General features: G+C 39.8%; 2 protein-coding genes and 2 non-coding genes across 5 annotated transcripts; all 4 read right to left on the bottom strand.

The window, feature by feature from the left end:
- Positions 1–505: 505 nt before the first annotated feature.
- Rasl11a (RAS like family 11 member A) lies at positions 506–3,565 on the bottom strand. The gene is made up of 4 exons (XM_076872445.1): positions 3,270–3,565; positions 2,833–2,889; positions 2,655–2,734; positions 506–1,590 (listed from the first exon to the last, which is right to left on the bottom strand). Exons 1-4 carry the CDS (start codon positions 3,391–3,393, stop codon positions 1,123–1,125), a joined length of 729 nt encoding a protein of 242 aa, XP_076728560.1. The 5' UTR covers positions 3,394–3,565; the 3' UTR covers positions 506–1,122.
- Positions 3,566–16,161: 12,596 nt separating this feature from the next.
- On the bottom strand, positions 16,162–20,412 carry Rpl21 (ribosomal protein L21). 2 transcript variants are annotated; one of them, XM_076872462.2, is made up of 6 exons: positions 20,330–20,412; positions 18,489–18,567; positions 18,146–18,207; positions 17,270–17,382; positions 16,444–16,594; positions 16,162–16,308 (listed from the first exon to the last, which is right to left on the bottom strand). In XM_076872462.2, exons 2-6 carry the CDS (start codon positions 18,553–18,555, stop codon positions 16,219–16,221), a joined length of 483 nt encoding a protein of 160 aa, XP_076728577.1. In that variant the 5' UTR covers positions 18,556–18,567; positions 20,330–20,412; the 3' UTR covers positions 16,162–16,218. The 2 variants fall into 2 exon arrangements, with proteins under 2 accessions (XP_076728577.1, XP_076966805.1); XM_077110690.1 differs by lacking the exon at positions 20,330–20,412 and having other exon boundaries at positions 18,489–18,599.
- On the bottom strand, positions 17,093–17,219 carry LOC143411924 (small nucleolar RNA SNORA27). Its single transcript, XR_013092926.1, has one exon. It is a non-coding gene; the product is annotated as a small nucleolar RNA SNORA27 (small nucleolar RNA).
- On the bottom strand, positions 17,496–17,566 carry LOC143411918 (small nucleolar RNA SNORD102). Its single transcript, XR_013092921.1, has one exon. It is a non-coding gene; the product is annotated as a small nucleolar RNA SNORD102 (small nucleolar RNA).
- Positions 20,413–23,473: the final 3,061 nt, after the last annotated feature.

The following is a 23,473-nucleotide window of genomic DNA, read 5'->3' on the forward strand; positions in this document are numbered from 1 at the left end:
TCTAGATTGAGAGACCTCACATGTCTTGTACTCCACTTCGTTAGTTAAACAGCTGCTCCAGATAATTGTATAAAGACACACACCTCAGGGGTTGGACATATAGTTCAGTGGTAGAGTGCTAGGCCTTGGATGCAATCCCCATTACCCTCCTCTGAAAAAGGATTCACCTCAAACTTTAATTAGACTTTTCTTTCCATACAGGCCTGTTTCCATTCTAATCGAGCAATGGGACTCCAACAGTTTTGGAGCTCACTCACTGTGGATTAATGTACCTCATCTATGGAAGCTGTTCCTTGGAAGGTTAGTTCACATTATTTCCTTAAGCATTATAAACTTAAGAAAAATTTTCTTTAGATACAATATACAGTAATTCATGAAACCATATTTTGATCATCTCCTTATTTCCACCATATTCAACAGAGGGTCAAGGAGACAGGAAGGGAAGGAAAATTTTGAGTCAACTCCTGGATGGTAAGGCCCACTTACTGACTTAAGGAATTCTAGATTTTTTTTTAATTGCTGTTATTTTTTATTTTTAATGGGTAGAAACACTGTACTTGTATTTGCACCAATAAATAATAATATTCATGATTTGTAACTTTTTAGCATCAGCTCACAATGTACCCCTTCCTGTGAAAATCACAGTGTCAATTTCATGACTGTGGCAAAGTGCCCTAATTAAAGCTATCCTGCAGTTATTCAAATCCCTTTCCTCCTCCACATACTTTCTTTCTCCCACAGCAGACTCCCTCTACATAACCCACTCCCTACTGAAAGACACCAATCAGAGTTCAAACTCAAGGCAAACATTGAGCAGTTCTGGGCTCTGGTGCAAGTATGATTTCTATAAAAAGACATTAGAAAATAAGGAGCAATGTTGCCATTTTGCCTTTAATGGAAAAGTGGCTAGCAGTTACAGTTAAAAAAAAAAAATCTTTTATTTAAAAAAAACTACCCAACTTCTAGGCATTCAGTTTGAATTTTTAGTAACACACATACACATGGAAACCAATAAAGTCTTTATAAAAATAAACTCTGAAAGTGTGATTAAAAAGGGAGAGGTCCAGTCTTTGTAGCTGCACAAATGCATAATAAAAAGGACGTCAGTCTGTCTGAGATGTTTTACCCCAAGGTGGAGGGTGCTTTTACTTTGGAAGACAGAGCCTGCTTGAAGCGTCTCTTCAGGTCCTGCATGTTGGGAGAGCGTGGCCGGGGGATGATGGAGGCCCTTCTCCGCTCCCCACTGAGGCTGTGCAGCTTGCTAACTTCTTTGCAAAGATGCTGAAACACATCACAGACGTCTTCGTAGTTTTCACTAGTGGAAATTTCAAGGAATAGACTGCCCAGCTCATTGGCTAGCTGAATACCATCATGCGTTTGTACCTGCCGGGCATGCAGAAGGTCCCCCTTATTGCCCACTATGATGACAGGGACTTTAGAATCAGGATGAACCTTCCGGATATGCTGATAAAGGGGCCGGATGGACTGGTAGCTGTCATAGTCTGTGATGGAATAGACAAGAAGAAAGCCCTCGGCCCACTGCACGCACTTGGATAGAGAATCAATGGCCTGGCTGAGGTTGTCTTGGGCCTGAGGAAGATCAAAATGAGATCAGTCAAGGAAGCCCTCGATGAGAGGCAAGCTCAACTATAACATCAAAGTAACCCTTGAAGAAACACTGGGAAAAGAAAAACACTAAATATAGTTTTCAGGTTCTACTCAGCTTCTGCTAAAGGAGACTTTGACAGGGAGAGTGCAAATTCTTAAACTCCCTGCTTGGCTTAATTTATTTGCTGATATGCATGGGATATTTTTAAACCCTCTGCTTGACAGGCAATCTCTGGTGAACCCTGGCTAACTGAAGAATGACTTCAAACCAGAATGGCTCAATTCTTAGGGAACTAATTCATAATAAACAAAACTTTGAAAAGAAGCCAAGATAAATATCTATTCCCAAATCTATGAAAATATTTTTAGCAAGCAACTTCTTGAGAATGTTACAGAAACAAATTCCTCTCTTTGGGTTCTTTCACAGACCTCTCCTCCCTAGAAGGGATTAGCAATTAGTAACTTGTTAGTTAAGTTACATTCCAGAACTGGCCAAGGGGTTATCTGATTGCAATTACTGACTTAGGGGAACAGCCAGTAACAGAAGCACTTCAGGAGAACTTGCTAGCCGGAAAGACCCTCTCCCACCAGAATCCCACCAGTTTTTCTGTTTTATTTTGTTTTATGTGATGCTGGGGATGGAACCCAGGACTTCATACACACTAAGCACATTCTTTACCACTGAGCTATAGCCTAAGGCTGGGTTTGCTTTTTTAATTGTTTCATGGTTGATCTCTGAAACTGGTAAGACCCACCTAAGTAGTGACAGTCTGCCAGGGCAGCAGAGAGAAGTGTCAGGGAGCTAAGAGGAAGCTACTTCTAACCAACCCCACCTTGGAGGACTTCCAACACTACAATTCCCAGTCCCACACTTGAAGACGGTTGATTCTTACATTTAAATGTATACCTTTAGCATGTCACTGAGACCCATAGCACAGCCTCTGACCAGCTATATGCTGGTCTCCCCTCACCCCCACCCTGACCCCAATTCCATCCCCCATCCCAGAATGTTCTAGCAGGGGCTCTTTGCTCCTGGCAGTCTTTACCTGGATGCCCCCAGGAGTGTCCTGGATCTGCAGAGATAGCTGGTCTCCCTCCACATAGACGAGACGTGAATACAACTTGCCTAGAGAAGGAAAGAGAGTTTGCTTTTAAATTCCTACACTCGGATCAGCAAAAAGAAACATGAAGGCACAAAAATATTGATTATAAAATTATTTTAACCTGTATTCGGCTCATAGTCGCCAATGAATCTCTTGGTGAGGAAGCGCACAATCATTGCTGAAAAGGAAATAGGCAAAATCAATTCAAAGAGTAGAAGACAACAGCAACGGGCCTCTGAGTCGCATGCACACCCTGAAGCCCAAGGTTCTGCAAGATCCGAGGTGCCATAAGTTGGTCTCCCTCAGCTTTTATGAAGGGACATACTGGAGGGACACTTCCTCCGGCAACCCCATTCGCAAATAGGCGTCCACCCCAGCGAAACTCTTGGAGTATGCGCCCAGAAGAAGCAGGCGGGCGTAAAGGGGCCGGGACTGAAGGGAGACCCTCTTAGCACCAAAACGGCCAGATTCATCCGGTCCCCAGCCCTCCAACCTCCACCAAAGCTCCCTCCCTGGAGGACCTCCAGTTGTCGCTGCACAGGTCTCCGCCACACTCACCGCTCTTTCCTACACGCCCGGCTCCCAACACTGCTAGCTTGATGTCTTTGGGTAGGAGGTAGTCGGAGGAGCACTCAGGAATGGGAGCCAGCAGAAAGTGCCCCGACATGTTGAGTGGCCGCATGGAGCGCGTCGGGCAGTGAAGCGCACAAGCCGAGCAGTCCCGGCCTCGACCGCACCTGGAATCGCTCGCGAGCGGAGAGCGCGGGAACACCGGGCGCCAGGACTGTGGCGGAGGCCAGCCTAGCTGTCAAGTTCCGCGGCTTTAAAAGCGCTCGGCTTGCGGGGGAGCGCGGTGGCCGCCTCCAGCTCCTCCTATTCCCCGCCCCTTCCCGTAGCGGCGAGCCGGGGCGGGAGAAGGGTGATCCGAGGGAACCGTCACCGCGGGCGTGCGCACCATTTCGCAGTCTGACGCGCAGTGCTAGGGAACCTGCACGGCTCTGAGTTCGCGAATCCTGGAAATACGGCCACCAGCCATAGAAACCATCATCCTGACTTTCAGGCTGTGTCTGGCACTTCCGCGGCCCCCTCCGCCCCACAGTGGCCAGTTTGGGTCACTAGCTCTGTAGGTCAACCTGAGATTAGAGCTAATGGAGGAAAGAAAAAGGGAAAAGCGCAATTGGTCGGATATTTCTGCAACAATGGAAGGGATAGATTCCTGTGGAATGTTGCTCTTTTATTTTCAAAAGGTGCTGAGAGGTGACATTCTTTTGGAAAAAGGGACGGAGGAGGCAAGAGCCATCCCACCCCCAACCCCTCCAAGTATCATTCGAGATAACTACAGTCACTTACATGTGAAGTCCCCTTGGGGGCAGTCGTTTGCAGCTCAGCATCCAAACCCCGGCAGCCCCTTCCCTGCTGGCGCAGGCTGAATTGACTCATTGGTAAACAATGAGCATTCCACCTGCTGAGAGCTCTAGTTCTGGACTAATTCTCCATCATTAATTCTGTTTACGCACTTGAGTCATGGATTTACTTCATTGTTCAAGTATTTACTTCTAGATACAGTGGAGTTTAGAGACGGGGTGGGGGAAAGGGAGGAAGAGGACACAGAAGAGAAAAATGGCCTAGTTCTTGGAATTCAGGAGCCCACCATAGTAAGGCAGGAGCCTAATAAAGACCACATGCTTTTGATCTACTGTTTTCCAAACTCTTCTGCCCAACTGCCTATTAGCCCCACCCTATTCATTCCCTTGCTCTATCCTGGCTTTATCAGTTTTTGCTGCTTGACAAACCACGCAAAATTTAATAGCATAGAATATTCACTGCTTGCTATTGCTCACAAGGCTATACGGTCAGTGGGTGAGTCATTTAATCTAGGCCAGGCTCTGCAGATCTTGGCTGAGCTCTTTGCTGCACTAGCAGAGTTCCTGGTCTTGGGAGAGGCAGAGAGCTGGCTACTGTGCTCCTGCATTGCTCAAGTCTGACAACTGGCTAAAGGCAATAATGGAATGGGGGAGGAGCAGTGACAAAATCACATGTGTTATATCCAGCAGTTTGGAGGGCTTATTCTCATGTGGCGAGTTCCAACGAGTGGAAGTGGACAAGACCTCTTGAAGCCTTGGCTCCAAAGTAAAACAAATCACTTCTGTTGCCTTCTGCCAGCCAAAGTAAGTCATGAGGTCAGCACAAATTCAAGGGGTGAGGAAATACACTCCACACCTTTATGGAAGCAGCAGCATAAATAGCATTTGAAATAGCTAGGACAGAAAGCAATAGACAATGGGATCCATTTTTGGAATTGAACACACTGATGAAGGTGCCTCCATGCACCCAGCAGCCCAAGCAGGCCTGTGGAGCTGTCCTTGACCTCAACCTCTCACATTATCGGTTAATCACCACATTCTATTATTTCTACTGCCATGTTTCTTGCTGTCTCCTCTTTTCCATCTTTATTGCTCTTCTCATTTTTCAACTGAAGAATTCTGAATAATCATGAAATAGACTAGAATAAATGGTAATTCAGTTTACTTGTTGCAGAGTCTTCTCTGATCACTGCCACCATCACCACCCCTATCTTGCAATTAGTTACTCACTCCCAGGGCACCCTTGGCAGCATTGATCACAACTGTCATTACTTTCTGGTGGAATGTTTGTTTCATGTCTGTCTATAGAGGGCAAGAACCCTAGCTTACTTCTATCGCTAGTACCCAGCACATAGTGGTACCTGGGACTTTCAAGGACCTCAATAAGTGTTTGTTTATTGGCTGACTTTATGAATGAATAAATGGATGAATGATGGCTTCACTGTAGGAATTAGAAAAAACAGAAGTCATACTTATGACCATCATCCCTTGCATTTGTAAGCAACCTGCTCTCAGGAGGAAGCATCCCAGGAAACATCTGAGGTAACTGGCCTATTTAAGTTGTACTGACTTTTGGCTGTTCACAAGGCAATCTTCTTCCATTATACTTCAGTTTAACAGGAAAGACCTGAAACAGGGCACCTTCCTCCCTGACAGAGGAAGAGGCACTAAAAAGGAAAAAACTGTTTAGGAAGCCACTGTGAAGCTGTTAGGAGTTGTTGGGTAATTCCGTGATGGGGTCTGGCACTGTTTACAAGATGGCTCTGCAGCACTGAGTTTTCACCCAAAGGATTATCTTGCTTTGTCTCTTTTATTGTGAAATAAAACAATTCTCACAAGAACTCAATCGATTTTCCCTTACATTTCATGGGCCAGAGCAAAGAATTCAAGAAAGAGATGATCCATGAAGGTTGGGATTGCCATGACTAGCTTAGGTGATTATGGGTACTCCCTGGGGATGGACACAGTGCTGCTCCCATTCAAAATTAAGAAATATAAGAGAGCATGACTGCTGGGTAGCAGCTAAGGGGATCTGCCACAAACCCACTTCACTTTTCTGGGGTGAAAATGCAGAACTTTCAAGGGGAAAAAAATGAGTCATTTTTTATTAAATCTTGAGCATATCTGTTTACCTCATTCCCTACTTTACATCCCCTCTCTGGAATAAGATTATTTTAGTTTAAGATCACCCAACAGTGAAGATTCCTAAGACTATCCTTTGCTCAGTGGCAATTATGCTCTATTTTGCACTTACCCTGCACCTTTGCTTAGAAGAACTCAAAATGTTATTCTATCCTCCTTTCATTTACAAATACAGATAATCTGTGACCTTTTAGAGGAGACAATAAGCTACTGAAATGAAGAATTATAAATAGCATTTCTTAAATGTTGCTGCTTGTGTTCTGCTATTTCATTTTAGATTTCTTTGTGTCCAGAGTTATGTAAAATTGTGGTGCAACCAATATAACACAGGCATGCTGAAGTAGTTTTAAAAAGATAATAGAAATGCGTAGGCAAAGACTCAAATACACAAATCTGTGGGTGTTTAGAATGAGTGTGAAGGTCAGAATTTAGTAATACACAAATAACATCAGACTTGGGAAATTATTAACTCTTTACCAGTCCAACAAGAACTTGAATTCTAGCCCTTGGGAAAAAGGGTCCTCCTCTAATTCATGAACATCGCATACTCCACCATCCATAACCCAATATCAACTATCTTTACCGTGTATCCTAAATCCATCCATAATGAGTTTCTGGTGCCTCAGACTCTACTTTTGAGGTACTTTCCCCAGAATAGGAATGATGCTTCTGTCCTCTACTAATTCCCTATATTATTTTAACAATAGTCAAAACTATTGAAAATCTACTGTCTGCAAGGCTCTAGTTCAGAACACAAAGAACAGCTAATTTTATATTATTAAACATACAAAGTACCAGACACTCCTGCCTGCCTTCACAGACATCCCTGTTGTAGTGAAATTAATTATCATTTATAAATTACTGAATTTAGCAAAAAAAAAAATTCTCAAATATTATCTCAATTCTTAACACTTAAGTCTTTATCAAACCTGTGTAACAAGTTAAAAAAAAAAAAAAACACTTCTAAATTAGGGTTCAGACAAGCTACATTTAGTAGTAGAGACCCTAAGCCCTCTGACTATAAATCTGCCCCTTTCCACTGGTGTGGAGAGCAGGATGAAGAATACTCTGGACAGGTAAATGCAAGGATAAAGCAGTTCAGGTGTAAGCTCCAATAGGACAGCTACAGGGAGATCAAATCTGAGATGAGGGAGATATCAGGGAGTTACAGGGAAAGAACAACTGATCTCCAAGCCTGAGTAGTATTTGATAGGTGGAGGCTCAGAGGGAGGGTAAAGACATATGAAGTTGAGTGAAGAGTATGTGCAAAAGGTAAGAAGGTAAATGGCAAGTTTGGGGAAATATGAGTAGTCTCATAGAGGAGAGACATGGTGGGGACCACAGGATTGGGGGCCAGCCTGTGGATCGCAACATGCACCATACTAAGAAGTTTACCAGGAAGCTCTGAAATGTTGAATGTTCTTGCAAAGGGCGACTTTTCACAGGCAACAGTGTTAACGCTAGGAGCTACAAAGAACAGATATGGTTTCTCTCCTCAAGGATTTTAAAACAATTTACTTACTCATCTCCCATGAGCAATTAATTTTCTTTTCCTGCTCAGGTGGAGCAAAAGTAAAAATCCAGTTGCATCTTGAATTGAGCTATCACCTCATTTCCAGAGACTAACTAAAGAGTACCCCACTGGATTTATTTTCCAAGCCAAATAATTTCATAAAGCTCTAATCTTGATGGAAAAGTACGTATGAGAGGAATTTCTCTGAGCCCTTTCCATTAATGGCTTATGAGATGGTCTGTCCAGTGCTCCCTCACCACACACTTTTCACTATTTGGAAAGAAACACAATACAGAATCTCAGTTGTTTATTCATTTCTCTATACACATTTTCCACCTTAGCATAACAGCTGCAGATTCTGCCTATTGTAATGAAAAACTAGGAATCTAATAGATTTTTGTGCTGAGTTTTTTGCATGCATAATACAATTTTCTCCCCTTAAGTAGAGCTGGGAATGGAGAAATATGGCATAAACACTCATTGCAAGTAAACCCAGTTTCAAATGATTATTCTTGTGCTCAGAAAAGAATAAGTCCACCCTGTTTGTATTTTAGCAATTCTATCACTAAATTTTAGGAATTGTTTTATAATATTTTAGCATTTTTCTATCCCAATACAGAGAAATTGTTAATGCTATACTAGTGGGAATATGGAAGAGATATGAACCTTTTTTTTTAAGAGGGGGGGGAGGGATTTTTTAATATTTATTTTTTAGTTTTCAGCAGACACAACATCTTTATTTGTATGTGGTGCTGAGAATCGAACCCAGGCCACACACATGCCAGGCAAGCGCACTACCGCTTGGGCCACATCCCCAGCCCCTGAACCTCTTTCTTTGTTTTTGCCACAATAGAGGAAAACTTCAAAGAATATAAGTTTGGGATTGGGTTCAACTGAACAAAAACAGAAGACCTCAGAAGATACCAGGCCAGATAAAGAGACAGAATTCAATATTTCAAGGGGCTATGCAGTCTCATTTAGTGTCATGGCTCTAACAGGCTTAAAAAAATAGGTGAGAAGTTTTATAGTTAGAATATTTTTCTTAACAAAAGGGAATTGTCTGTTAAGAGGTGAACTTATAAATTCACAATTTGTGGTGGTTGCTCAATATTTTAAAAACTTGCATTTCAAGGCAGACACATAATTTTGTCAGCACACATAAACACACATTGCTCAAATCTCAGATTTTTAATTTGTCTCTCCTTTTACACAACCTTCTAAATTAATTGTGTAATATTTGTAGGACATCCACAGGGGCTGGTCGAGAGTGTAAGCTTCAGCAATTGTGAGCTCTGTTACTCAAGTCTCAAGTGTAACAGAGAAAGTTAAAGACAAAGATAGGTGGTTCTCAAACTTAAGCATGTTACTTAATTAGCCAGAGAGCTTATTATATTGCCATGCTGGGCCCTATCCCCAGAATTTCAAATTCAGTAAGGGTAGATCTGCTCCCTCCCGCCTTCTGTGCTGGGGATTGAATCCAGGGCCTCTGGCATGCAGGCAAGCACTGTGGCACTGAACAACTTTATTAGCCCTCCATCTGCACTTTTATCAAGTATACCCAGATAATGCTGGTGCAGCTAGGTAGGGGACCATACTTTGAGAACCACTGACTTAGATCACCCGGAAAGAACTTATAGAGAAGAAAGACAGTAGCAAATGTGAAACATCAAGGATGTGCCAAATGAGTAGAAGAACCTGAATAAAGATGATAGAATCCTCTGGTAGAAAAGGAAAATTTGTTGGTCTGGTTTAATATTAGGGAGCTGCAGATTAAACTGGAAAAAGATCTCCAAGTTTTTTAACTAACAAGTTCTGAGAATACAGTTGCATCAGAGTGGTGGAGGTGGAAACCAAATTTGTCGCAGGCAACCAGGAAATTTAGTTAGGAAAGAGACCAGGAAAGCACAGGAGGCTGCTTGGTTGATTTGCTAGTTTTCTGAGTCTGTTGGCTTAAGTCAATGAAGACAGGAATGAGTTATCAAGAAGAGGACAAAAACAAGAGCCCTGTGGACACTGACTCCCCACTTCCATTCCCCTTTTACACTCCCCCAATAACTTCTGGCTTGTTTTGTGTAAGTATTCATGTCTTTCTGTCCCTCCTATATTGTCACCTCCTTAAGAATGGTGCCTTATTTTGCTAAGAACCAACTTTCAGTTTGAATAAATCCCATTTATTGATTCTTGATTTTTATTTATTGTGCTATAAGAGTCTTATTTAAGACAGGCAGAGCCAACTCTGACAAGATGAAGATTTGGGCCTACTTTTTCTTCTATTAGGTGCAGGGCCTCTGATTTAATTCCTAGGTCCTTGATTCACTTTTGAGTTTTGTGCATGGTGAGAGATAGGGGCTTAATTTCAATTTTGCTGCATATGGATTTCCAGTTTTCCCAGCACCATTTGTTTTAAGAGGCAATCGTTTCTCCAATGTGTTTTGGATTCCTTTGTCTAGTAAGTATGAGATAACCGTATTTATTTGGGCTTTTCTCTGTGTTCTCTATTCTGTACCATTGGTCTACAAGTCTATTTTGGTGCCAATACCATGCCATTTTTGGTTACTATTGCTCAATAGTATAGTTTAAGGTCTGGTATAATGATGCCACCTACTTCACTCTTGTTGCCAAAGATTGCTTTGGCTATTCTGGGTCTCTTATTTTTCCAGATGAATTTCATGACTGCTTTTTCTATGAGGAATGTCATTGGAATTTTGACTGGGATTGCATTAAATCTGTATAGCACTTTTGGTAGTATGGTCATTTTGATAATATTCTGCCTACCCAAGAACAAGGGAGACCTTTCCATTTTCTAAGGTTTTCTTTAATTTCTTTCTTTAGCATTCTGTAGTTTTCTTTGTAGAGGTCTTTCCCCTTTCACTAAATTGATTCCCAAGCTTATGTTTGTATTTTATATCCTGCTACTTTGTTGAATTCATTTATTAGGTTCTAGAAGTTTTCTGGTGGAATTTTTTGGATCCTCTAGGTATAGAATCATCATCGGCAAATAGTGATAGTTTGATTTTTTCTTTTCCTATCAGTATCCCTTTAATTTCTTCGTCAAATTGCTCTGGCTAGAGTTTCAAGAACTATGTTAAATAGAAGTGGTGAAAGAGGGAATTCCTGTCTTGTTCTAGTTTTTAGAAGGAATGCTTTCAATTTTTCTCCATTTAGAATGTTAGCCTGGGGCTTAACATAGTTTTTACAATGTTGAGATAAAAAACAATCCAGTGAGGTGAATAGAGTGCCTACAGAATGGGAGCAAATTTTTACCACATGCTCATCAGATACAGCATTTATCTCTAGGATATAACAACTCAAAAAACTTAACACCAAAAGAAACAACCAAATCAGCATATAGGCCAAGGAACTGACAGATTCTTCTCGAACATGATATATACTATCAATCAACAAATATACAAAAAAAAAAAAAAAAGTTCAACATCTCTAGCAATTAGAGAAATGCAAATCAAAAGTACTCTAAGATTTTATCTCACTCCAATCAGAATGGCAGCTATTAAGAATACAAACAGCTGGGCACCTGGCGCCTGCCTGTAATCCCAGCAACTTGAGAGACTGAGATAGGAGAATCACGAATTCAAAACCAGCCTCAGCATCTTTAGAGTCACTAAGCCAGTCAGTGAGTCACTGTCTCTAAATATAATACAAAATAGGGCTGGGTATGTGGCTCAGTGGTCAAGTATCCTGAGTTCAATCCCTGGTACAAAAAAAAAAAAAAAAACAATAAGTGTGAGGATGTGGGGAAAAGGCACACTCATACATTGCTCATGGGACTACAAACTGGTGTAGTCAATCTGGAAAACAGTATGGAAAAAAACTTGGAATGGAACAACCATTTGACCTAGCTATCCCACTTCTCGGTTTATACCCAAAGAACTTAAAAACAGCATACTACAGGGAAGCAGCCACATCACAGTTTATAGCAGCACAATTCACAATAGCTAAACTGTGGAACCAACCTACATACCCCTCAGTAGATGGATAAAGAAAAATGTGGTATATATACACAATGGACTATTACTCAGCATTAAAAAAGAACAAAATCATGGCACTTGCAAGTGGACAGAGTTGGAGAATATTAGGCTGAGTAAGCCAATCCTAAAAAACCAAAAGCTGAATGTTTTCTCCGATAATGTGGATGTTGATTCATAGTGGGGATGGTTGGGGGGAGCTTGGGAAGAATGGAATTACTTTAAATAGGGCAAAGGGGAGGAAGGGGGAAGGGAGGAGGAATGGGGATAGGAAAGATGGTGGAATGAGATGGACTTAATTACACCAAGTACATGTATACAGACAAGAATGATGACTCTACTTTGTAAATAACCAGACATGAAAAATTGTGCTCTATGTGTACCATGAATTGAAATGCATCCTGCTGTCATTTATAACAAATTACAGTAAATAAACACATTTTTTAAAAATGGTGCTTTATGCTGTTGTTCTTCTGCCCTTCTTCCCCAGTAGAGTAGGTACCAGTAAATATTCCCTAATATGCTAAAAGTATCTATAATCTCATAAAAACTCAGACCCCTTCCCAACAAAACATATATTGGGTAATGGTAAGTACTATAAGGATAACAAGGGATAGAAAATAATATGTAGGATACAAAGAGACAGACTTGATAAAATCTGAGCAAAGGCTGAATACTAGGATGAAACCATTGGGACCTATGGAGAAGCATTCCCTACAGAGGAAACATCCAAGTACAAAACCTCTGAAGCAAAAATGTGCTTGGCATAGCAAAGGCACAGCAAGAAGGCGAAGTGTGATTGAATCACCCTTTGGGGCAGAATGTTGTACAAGTCAAAGAGGCTGCCACAGCCAGAAGATGGAGTGTTTTGTAGGGCAGCATCATTGTTCAAACAATGAGGCTGAATACCATCCAGAATATAAAAGCATTCAATATTGAGAGAGGTCAGAAAGATCTAAGACAGCTTGCAAAGAGTAGATAAAATGAAACCAGGAAAGTGTTCAAGAAGCCAAACCCAGTAATAAAGAAATGTCACATTTTCTCCAACCAAATTAGAAAAGTCTATAATAATCAATGCTTTATGAGAATGCTGAGAAAAGCATTTTCATGCACTTAAGATTGAATGCACTCTGTACAACACTTTTATGAAATCAATTTATCAAAACCAATCAAGAATCTATAAGGTACACATATTTTTAAATCTTGTGCTGTGCTTGTGAGAAATCATTTAATTCAAAAACACTAAAAACTAACACAAATTCATAGCATTTCCACTGATGTTTCAAAAAATAGTGGTGCTGTACATAAACACATTCGTATTTTCTGAATATGTGCCCAAACGATAGTGGCTCTCTAAGCCGTCACCCTTCCTTCCTTTCTTCTTCCACATCCAGCTTCACCAGCCCTCTTGAACTGAGGTATTATATTCCGTTTCCTTTCTGTTGTGTAGTACTAGGGATTGAACCCAGGGTCCAAGCATTGAAACTGAGCTACACTCCCAGCCCTCATTTCCTTTTTGAAAAGTCACAATTATACTTCTTTTCATGAGATTATGGTAAAACAGAATCACAGCACTTAAGGACATAAAGAACCTCTAAGTGAGAGTAATATGATTCGCCTGGCAATGAACAAAGTAATTTGTCTTCTGATGCTTCCACATAACGCAGGTGACTGAATAATCCCAATTACTCATGAAGCGACTATTTACCTGAACCTCAAAATTTAGGGAAACACTTGTTTTCTTAAATCCATATGGAAATAAAATTAAACACACAGAAATTAGAATTAAAGTATCTATTCATTTTTAAATAGTGTTTCCTAATACTCCTCTAATTCAAAGAGCATTTATTGAATACACAATGTGCTAGGAACTAAGAATGCAAAGTTGAATGGAAGATAAGTAGCAAAACCTCTAAAATGGGAATATTGTGGGAGCCTTTAAGAGCTAGTCTTTCTCTGATCCCAAGTACTTTGTTCATTTCTCTTCTTGCACCAGGGATGCTAACCCCTATAACACTTAAGCTAATATTGAACAAGCAGGAATTCATCACTGAAGCAAGGAAAAGGCAAGCACCATGTGCAAAGGAACTTGAAAAACCAAGTTTTTCTTAAGAGATAAGGCATAAAGTAGAAAAATTATAACTGGAAATTAAAAGGAAAACAATTTAGTAGGAACTGTTACAAAGGATTAGACGTATGGTAGTGTAAGGGTTTCTACATGTCTGAACTCCTTGAATTGTAACCTAAAGAATTAAAAATTCTTTTAGAAAGACCGATTCACCCTACCTATCAGAATCATCAATCTCCATTTTATATAGACAGTTTAGGGGTACTCTAGCATAAGGATCACTGAAGTCCCAGTATGCCAGTTTCTGACACAGTAACTGCTGTATTATATTCTCCCGAGTCATTTTTTTTAATGAATAAAACATAGTAATCCCTTCTCAAACCTATCATTAAGGTGGAGGTCATGAGCCCTTTAAGTGTCCCACTGAATATAAAACTAAAAAGAGCTGGGGAAGAGGTTCACGGCATAGCACTCCAGTATTGCTAGCTTAAAAAATAATAAAATAAAAATTTCAACTTCATATAATACTTAATCCTAAGAATATATAAAAAGGTGTGCATCCTTAAAAACTATACTTCTCTATTCAGTTGCAGTGAAAAATATGAATATGCAGATAATAAAAAACTGGCAGTTACTGAATGTAAGAGCATGTTAAGTGCATTATAAATTATTCCCATCTAATCCTTTAATAATTCCCTTTTCAAAAAGGGAACCGAGTCACACAGGTCAAGTAATTTGCAGCATATAACAGTAACTTCTGAACTTGGTAGCTGATGGAAGAATGACTAGATGAACAGGGACAGAAATAAATAGGTATGAAAGATATTCAATTTTAAAACATACAAAGTGGGGGACATGTAAATTTAAGCTGCACAGTAGCCCACCAACTAGGACCCATCAGAAAATATAACACGGGAACTCCAGTTGATCTAAGTTTTGTTGCTTTTGGAAGTGGTGGTGAAAAATGAATTTCAAATACAATAATCATCCACTTAAAGGCAACCCTCTAGAAAGTGAATTCCCCCGGTCCAGGACAGTTAATAGCTATTATGTTAAGCATTCAGAGAGATCCAAATCCAGGTCTGCTTAGACAAAAGCAGTACCTATTTCCTATCCTATCACGAGAGAAAACTACAGGCCACCAATTAGGTTCTTTTCTACAACCACAGCATTTGCTAAACAGGTTACAAAAAGGAAGATGGTCAAGTCCGGAAGCATGTACAGAACACTACTTAAAAGCAGTTACAAATACTAATAATAACCTGCATCCCATCAGATCATAATGGAATAAAATTAAAAGCAGCTACAAACACAGTTAAATACAAACTACATTAGCAGAACTAGAAACATGTGGCAAACCTAGTTAGAAATAAAACAGACTGGGGTAAGAAAAAACAATTCAGGAATACCAATATTTCAAGGATGAAGGCTAAGGCTGTTAATTTTTTTAAATGGAGTAAAAACGCACAAACCCAGTTAAATATAGTTAAGTTAGGTAAACTAAATAATGCTGTCATTTAATGGATCTCATGCTGAAACTCCTTCACAAGAGATGAAGTCCTTGGGAAATCCTAGGAAAAGAGCCTAGACTTTCCTCTCCTGAATACTGAATCCATTATACAATGGCTAGAGAAACTAGCCCAACCCCACTGCCTACTAATTTTTCTCTTCTGGACATGTCCCCCCAGGAGAATAACAGCAAAAAGAAACCAACTTCAAGTGCAGACCAAGAGAAAAAAAAAGAAAAAGAAAAGAAAACCTAAGTGCAGACCAGGCCCTCAAACACAAAACCTGTCAGCATCTGGACTTGGACTTCCCAGTCTCCAAAACTCTTGAAAAAACTTGTTTACAAAATTAGTAAAGTCTGGGGCTGGGGCTGGGGCTCAAGCGATAGCGCGCTCGCCTGGGATGCATGCGGCCTGGGTTCGATCCTCAGCACCACATACAAACAGGGATGTTGTGTCCGCCGATAACTAAAAAATATTAAAAATTCTCTCTCCCTCTCTCTTTAAAAAAAAAAAAATTAGTAAAGTCTGTATTATTTTGTTACAGTAGGAGAAAGACAAATATTTTTACACTATTGTTCAAAGTGATTCAGAACTAGTAACACCCAAAGAACAGGGTACTATTTTTTTAAGGAAGTTGGCTTCAAACTTTTCCTAAGCTTAACTGTAATTACACAGTTTTCCTTTCACTTATTTTGTGTATCTTTCTTCAAGGTAATTTAGAGACCAAGCAACTACATTTCATAAATAATCTTTGGCCATTTCTTAACCAATTGAGTATGCACCACCATAAGTCAATTCACATCATTCTGCAATAAAAATACTAAATTTGAGAAACAATACAAACTGGGACACAATTAAATACACACTTCTGCTCAATTAAAAAAAATCATTTTTGTAGTCCACGGGCCTTTAATTTTTTTTTTCATTTATTATGCCATGAATTCATAGGGAATAGGTTCCAGCAGTTCAGGCTCCTTTCCATTTGTTCTCACAAAATGTGCTTCTCTGGGTGGGGCAGGCTATTGAAGGGGAAAAGAGAAAATAAACTTTAAATATACATTCAATTCTTAAACTCCAATAAAAAATATCTGAGCAACAGTTTTAATAGTTCCCCAAGATTAATACCAATAAACCCTGCCAAGTCAAGCTCTCACCTGGCGCTTCAGCTGAACCCAGGTACCTTTCTCTTTGGCTTCCTTCTTTTTCTGATCATTTTCCTTCACACGTTTCAGGAAGCTGTCTCGGCTCTTAGAGTGCTTAATATGCTCAATACGCACATTAATTCTCTTGGCAAGAATCTTGCCCCTGGTGAGAGCAGAAATACTCTTTAAGTGTTTCGTCAAAAACACAACAGCAATGCAGAAAATGGTTTTGACAATTCCACTTATTAGATAAATCATGAATCTTTTACTCCGAATAAACCAACAAGGTTATGATGGCTTGATTAGTTTTTCAATTATTGATCTACTTGGAAGAGGCCTTGAAGTAAACAATCCTTTTGTTTTCTTTTATTAGTACATTAAAGTTATATGCATTGAATTTTGATTTACTCCAATCAGTCCCAGGTGCCCTGCTCATTTCCTACCCCACCTCCCTCACCTTATTCTCCTTCCTTTACTGGTATTCTTTTTCCTCTAACCACCCCTACTTTGCAGCTGTTGTGATGAGGTGACAGCCTCTGAACCACTAGTTGAACCAAAATCAAATCACTAGTATACTTTAAAACTTAATAAACTTTTTATGTTATAAAACTAGAACTGCTTCATATCAGATTATGTAGGACCTTCCAGGAAATCTATTTCAATTTGTTTCCTCTGACAGGTTACATGACAGACACTCAGTCTGCCTGAGTTTTAAGAGGATACTTCCTTTGCCCCTCTTGAATGACCAATAAAGACATAAGTCCAATTGGCAAAGTGAAAGGGGTGGGGGTATATGAATATGACTTAATCACAAAGAACTATACCATTTATTACTTACTTAACTTGCTTATTCACAACAATGCCAACAGCATGCTGGGTAACATTGTAGACTCTCCCAGTTTTGCCATGATAACATTTGTGGGGCATTCCTTTTTGAACAGTACCCATTCCCTGGATAAGAAAGGAGACAAATGTTATTCCAGCCAACTCCTCCTTACTCTTAAACTTTAATTTTTTACTGAAGTAAATAAGATATCGTAAAATCTCCTTTAAATGGCATCTTGAGCTTTCAGAGCCGGTGAAATGTGTTTTTCACATTGCTTCAAGCAATCAAAAAGACAATCATCATTAAGCTCAAGAGCCAGGTCATATTTAAATACTGATCACAAACGAACACAGTTCTCACTGGAGTTTCCATAAAAACAATAATCTCCATTTTAATAAATTTTATACTAAAGCATTCCTTTTCACTTTGATATAAACACTCAGTCCAGGGTTGGGGTTATAGCTCAATTGGTAGAGCTCTTGCCTTGCATACGCGAGGTACAGGGCCCGATCCGATCCCCTCAGCACCACATAAAAATAAAGGTACTGTGTTCATCTACTACAAAATACTTAAATACTAAAAAAACAGTCTGGCCAGGCACAGTGCCACACACCTGTAATCCCAGCAGCTCAGAAGGATCCTAAGTTCAAAGCCAGCCCCAGCAAAAAGCGAGGCACTAAGCAACTAAGTGCCACCGAGTTCAATCCCAACACCTCCCCCCAAAAAAACCTGTTCTTTACTCTTATGAACTCAAGCAGATTTCCTCCCATAAAATTCAGAGTAAAAGGATCCAATAGATGTAATAAATACTGGTACCTAAAACCCAGCACTACATTAATTCCAACTTTTCTAACATCTGTAGTGTTATTCCTCAATTTTATAATTTACCTTGATGTCTACAATATCACCCTTCTTGTAGATTCGCATATATGTGGCCAAAGGAACAACTCCTGCAAAAAAATTTCAGTAGTCAGTCTCTAGACAAGTCTAAAATAAAAATATCATACTATTTTTGAAAATTTCTCCTGAAAGCAAAAAATCAGTCTACTATACACCTTCTCTCCAAAGTTTTAATCCTGCATAGTTATTTAGTTATGAAACTACATAAAATTCACATTTTATTTATCGATTACAAAATATGCCAGATTTTTAAAATATGCTATTTATGAACCACAACAAATACTAATAAAAATCCAAATGTATAAACTTGGCTTCCAGTAAACAAACTTACCATGTTTTCTAAAAGGCCTGGAGAACATATATCGGGTTCCTCTCCTCTTTCCCTTTGTGTTCGTCATTTTGGCGAATTACTAAAAGAAAGCATAATTTGCCAGATATTTGAAAATTAGCATTTTCCCTTTACCAACAAAAATCCTATAATTTCAAATTAGGGAACAATCTAAAAAAATCAGATGAACAATCACTACTTTTTTCCAACAGTTTATAAAAACATTAACAGGACTTCTACCTCACTTTATCTGTACAATCCATGCTAGAACGAATGCAAGAGCATTGGAAATTAGTGTCTAAAGGATAATTTATTGGAGAACCCAATAAAACTCAACCATGCATTTTTATACAGTAGATAAGATCCTTTTTCTCTTCCCTCTTTTTAAAAACACTTTTATAATTCATTGAAGTAATGTTTACAGAGCACTAAGCAATTCTTAGCACAAGTACAGCATAACTGAACTGAAAGCTAATTTACCATCTAAAATGGTATGTAAACCTATAAACATTCCTGGGCTCCCTCAAGGGCCAAAACACATTTTTGACCACTGGGCCATCCAGGGCAATTACCCCTACCCACAAGGCCAATTATAAAGGAAGACTTAAATTTGTTGACAGCAGTCTAAGAATGTATCAGTCTCTTAATATACACTCTTTAATCCTAAACAACTGTCAAAGCACCTTTTTTATAAAAATTGTGTGGCAGAGCCAAAAATGTCTCACCTAACTTGCCAACCTACTGTTTTAATAGATGCATCCTTCAATTTTTACAAAAAGGCAACTAAGCAATTGTTATAAAAATCAAATCTCTACATCTGTATAAACTTGTAAACTTGAATTAAGTTCATAAACTAGGGATGAACCTCTCTAGATAAAAGGACTGTGGAGCCACCAGTCAAAATCAGTAAGTTCTTTTCCTCTAAACTCATTTTCCTGGCATCTATTTTATGCCTAGACCTAACACACAAAAAACTGAACCAGTTTTCCAAAACGATACCTTACCCATGCAAACCAATGATGCCTGAAGCCTAAGGTATCAAATTTGCCAACTAGAATCGCTATGGGGGGTGAAGCCAGCAGTTTGTTAAATAATTATTAAAATTCACCCCTAAACTCCTAAATCGGACATATTGCTGTTCTGGAATGCCTTCACTCAACACACATCTTCCCCTCTTGATATATGAGCACTGGTAAGGCAACCTTAACATATATTCCCTTCATCCACTCGCAATCCCGAGCCAAAACTAAAAGCAATAGGCTATCAATTCACGCACAATCCAAGAGTGACCTGAGACTCGTCAACCAGATTTGACTCGGCGGGCAGCCACTTCGTTATCCAACCACGAAGCCAGAAATTCAGACATTTAGGCTCACTGGAGATCAAATCCAAGACTTGTTTTAAACCCGTTCTTAAGACCCGGAAGTGCCTACCCGTCCACGTTGCATTGAAAGGAGTTACAAAAGCATCAGGCCACGCGGCCCCGCACAGCCTACGAGGGCCCAGAACTCCACGACCGAAGTCACAGAGATATGAGAGGCTGAATCCTTGTCAGATTAACCCCAGATTAACTCACTTCGTCCCCAATGAGTCGGCTTCGTCTTCCTAACCGTAGCAGCTCAGGGCCACGGCACCGCAGGTCGGGTCCTCAGCCCACTGCCCAGGCCCTAACACAGCGCATGCTGCTCCCGGTCTGGCAGGACACAGACCCAACCACCCAGGACAGTGGACCCCAGATTGGGTAAACAGACTCTCTAGTATCCCAGTGCATGTCATCTGAGGCCGCAGGGTCGCAATTCGAGCCTAAGGAACGCAAGGCCCCGGGAGCCACGCGCAGCCCCTACCTGAAAGATGGCGGTTCCGGCCGAAAAGAAGGAGGCGGTGTCGCTGCGCGCGCAACACAAGGGCCTGCGGGCTGCCCGCGGCGCTGCCTGAAGAAAAAGCCAGCCGAAAGAGGCTCTTCCAGGGAAGCGGATTGGCCCTGAGAACAAGGAGACTATGTGGGAATATTTTCTCCTTACGCAAACAAGAGGCATTCAGTTAACACAAGCTGACACTTGTGTCGCGTTAGGCAGCCCGGAAAGGGGCCTTCAAAGGGCGTCAAACAAGTCGCGTCGTCCCGAGCGTGCGGACGTCCGTCGCCGTGTCACGCTTACGTCGGAAGGGAGCTGTGTGTCAGAATCTCCCGGGCTAGGCTGTGTCTAGGTTAGCGGCGTCAGAACCTTTTAAAGTGCTAGTAGCTGATGTTGGTTTGTTGCTGAAATGATTACGTGGACCCCAAACCCATTTTAGAGTGAATCAAAAATATTACCTGGCCGGGCGCGGTGGCGTACGGCTGTAATCCCAGCGTCTGGGGAGGCTGAGGCAGGTGGATCCTGAGTCCGATGACAACCTCAGCAATTTAGTGAGATCCTGTATCAAAATAAGAAATAAAAAGAACTGAGGATGTAGCTTAGTGGTAAATCGGCTCTGGGTCCAATCGTAGTACTTAAAAACAAAAAGCTACCTGGTTTATAAGTAAGTCTTTTCTAGAGTTGTTACCCCTCTACATGTCTGAACGCACCTGCTGGTAGGTTAGAACCACTCTGAAAGCAATTACGCAAAATCTGTTAAAATTGAAGATTTTACAATTCTAAACCCTAGAATTCTACTCCTAAGTGTATGACTTATAGAAATTTTCATATGTGGACAAAAGTGTAGTAACTATAGTGTGGATAGAAGCAAGAAATGCTTGACCATTAAGCTGGGTTTTGGGTCAATGGGTGATTACCGTTTTCTTAATTAAACCTTATTAAAGTATGTATTACCATATTCTTATGGTTGTTTTAGATATGTAACAAAAAATTGAAAATATAATCCAGAGAATTGCCATGTGCCCTGCATCCAGTTTCCCCTATTAGTAATATCTGGCATTATTATAGTACATTTGTTGCAATTAATAAACCAGTACTGAACACTGCTTTTAAATGAAGTTCATAATTTATATTGTCTTAGGTTTTTCAACCTAATATTCTCTTTTGTTTCTGTATAGTTATGTCTCCTTTTTTACCTTTGGCTGTGGAAGTTCCTCAGACTTTCCTAATTTTTTTTTTTTTTTTTTTTTAGAAAGAGGAGAGAGAAAGAATTTTAATATTTTATTTTTTAGTTATCGGCGGACACAACATCTTTGTACGTGGTGCTGAGAATCGAACTCAGGCCGCACGCATGCCAGGCGAGCGCACTACCACTTGAGCCACATCCCCAGCCCACTTTCCTCATTTTTAATGACTTAAGACAGTTTTGAGAACTACTGGCCTAGTATTTTTATGGTATGCCCAACATTAGAGTTTGATGTTTTTCTCATGGTTTTATGTATAATGTTTAGGATGCATTTGTTAAAAAATGAGCCAAATAACATAAAAACCTTATGTGATTGAATATAAATAATATCCCATTGTTTTTGAAATTTTCATTTCTTTAACTCGTTCTCCTGATGCTTCTGAATTGTTTCCAAAAAATTGCATCAGTTCCTTGTCCATCAAACTTTAAAAAATAATCATGAAATTATTGGTTTTGAACATCAAAATGTAGCTGGGGGATATAGCTCAGTGATAGAGCACATGTGAGGCCCTGGGTCCAATCTTTAGCACTGCCAAAGAGAAAAAAAAGGCCAATTTCAGCAGTGTCATATGACTAAACCTAAAAATGAACATTATCACCTCTTTCCCATCTCCCATTCTGTTTTCTATTTAATTTGACTTTCCCCCCAGTCACTACAAAAACTGCTCTTATCAAAGCAACAACAGTTTCTATGTTGCCCAAAGACATTTCTTGTTCTTATCTGTCTTGATTGCTCAGAAACATTGGACTCTATTGAGCACTTCTTGCTTCTTGAAACACTGCCCTTTCTTACCTCTCTAGTCTATTTTTACTGTTTTTCCTTCTCTCTTTCCTTTTGTGTGTTGGAACTAAATCCCCTGCTCTTCTCTTTCTGCATTATCTTCCTAGGTAATTCTGTTTTCTCCCATAATTTAAAATTTCTTCTCTATGCTGCTTATTACCAAATTTATTTCTTTAATTTGGGCATCTCCTCAACACTTAAGTTTAGTGACATCTATTCTTGAATAACACTTACCATTTGAAAGTTAACTTATCCAAAATAAAACTTTCTATTCCTACCCCAAGTCTGTTTTTGCTCCAATATTTTCCATGTCAGTAAAAGTATAAACTAGAAACCTTGTTTTCATTTTTAAATTGTCCTTATCACCTCCAAATTGAATCCATCAGCAAGTTTTGTTCCAGTACCACCTGAAAAATATACCAGCAGTTGGCCTACCTCTTTGCATCTCTTGTCAATACCACCACTCATATTTCATTCTGAACCACAGCAGTATGCATTTATGGTCACGCTTTTCTCTCGTCCTAGTTTTAGTCATTTTCTATACAGTTGCAATAGTCATATTTTAAAATGTATTTTATAGTTTAAAGCCCTCCAAAGGCTTTCTGTTGCCCTTACAATAAAAATATAAACTGCTTTCCTTGGTTTACACAATCCTGCATAAACTGGTTCTTGCCTCTCTCTTCAGGTTCACATGGTATCTCCCACTTTCTGCCTCATGAATTGAAATACCACTATCTTCTTCAATTTCATAATCATTTCAAGCTCTTTCTAGACTTGGGATCTTTATGCATTCTCTTCCCTTTGCCCTTCAAATAGATCTATCTCATTGCTTTGCTTCCTAAAAGAAGTGATGCCTATGAGATGAAAAATGAGTGGGAGTTAAATGAAAATTCAAACAACATTCCAAGTAGAAGCAACCTGGTATGCACAGGTAAGTTCAAGCAGTGTGGCATTGCATTATTATCAATTATTACAATAAAAATATAAACTGCTTTCCTTGGTTTACACAATCCTGCATAAACTGGTTCTTGCCTCTCTCTTCAGGTTCACATGGTATCTCCCACTTTCTGCCTCATGAATTGAAATACCACTATCTTCTTCAATTTCA

Source organism: Callospermophilus lateralis, chromosome 12, assembly GCF_048772815.1.
Source record: "Callospermophilus lateralis isolate mCalLat2 chromosome 12, mCalLat2.hap1, whole genome shotgun sequence".
In the NCBI taxonomy this organism is placed as follows: Eukaryota; Metazoa; Chordata; class Mammalia; order Rodentia; family Sciuridae; genus Callospermophilus; species Callospermophilus lateralis.

What these genes read in the sequence shown, in the direction of transcription:
- Rasl11a (XM_076872445.1), bottom strand. Translation starts at nt 3,393, where the DNA reads ATGCGGCCACTCAACATGTCGGGGCACTTTCTGCTGGCTCCCATTCCT. An exon ending in CGGGCGTGTAGGAAAGAGCG is followed by an intron (nt 2,890 to 3,269) that starts GTGAGTGTGGCG and finishes TTTCCTTTTCAG; the next exon opens with CAATGATTGTGCGCTTCCTC. An exon ending in ACACTCCTGGGGGCATCCAG is followed by an intron (nt 1,591 to 2,654) that starts GTAAAGACTGCC and finishes GATCTTCCTCAG; the next exon opens with GCCCAAGACAACCTCAGCCA.
- Rpl21 (XM_076872462.2), bottom strand. Translation starts at nt 18,555, where the DNA reads ATGACGAACACAAAGGGAAAGAGGAGAGGAACCCGATATATGTTCTCC. An exon ending in CAGGCCTTTTAGAAAACATG is followed by an intron (nt 18,208 to 18,488) that starts GTAAGTTTGTTT and finishes ATTTTTTTGCAG; the next exon opens with GAGTTGTTCCTTTGGCCACA. An exon ending in GTGATATTGTAGACATCAAG is followed by an intron (nt 17,383 to 18,145) that starts GTAAATTATAAA and finishes TTTCTTATCCAG; the next exon opens with GGAATGGGTACTGTTCAAAA.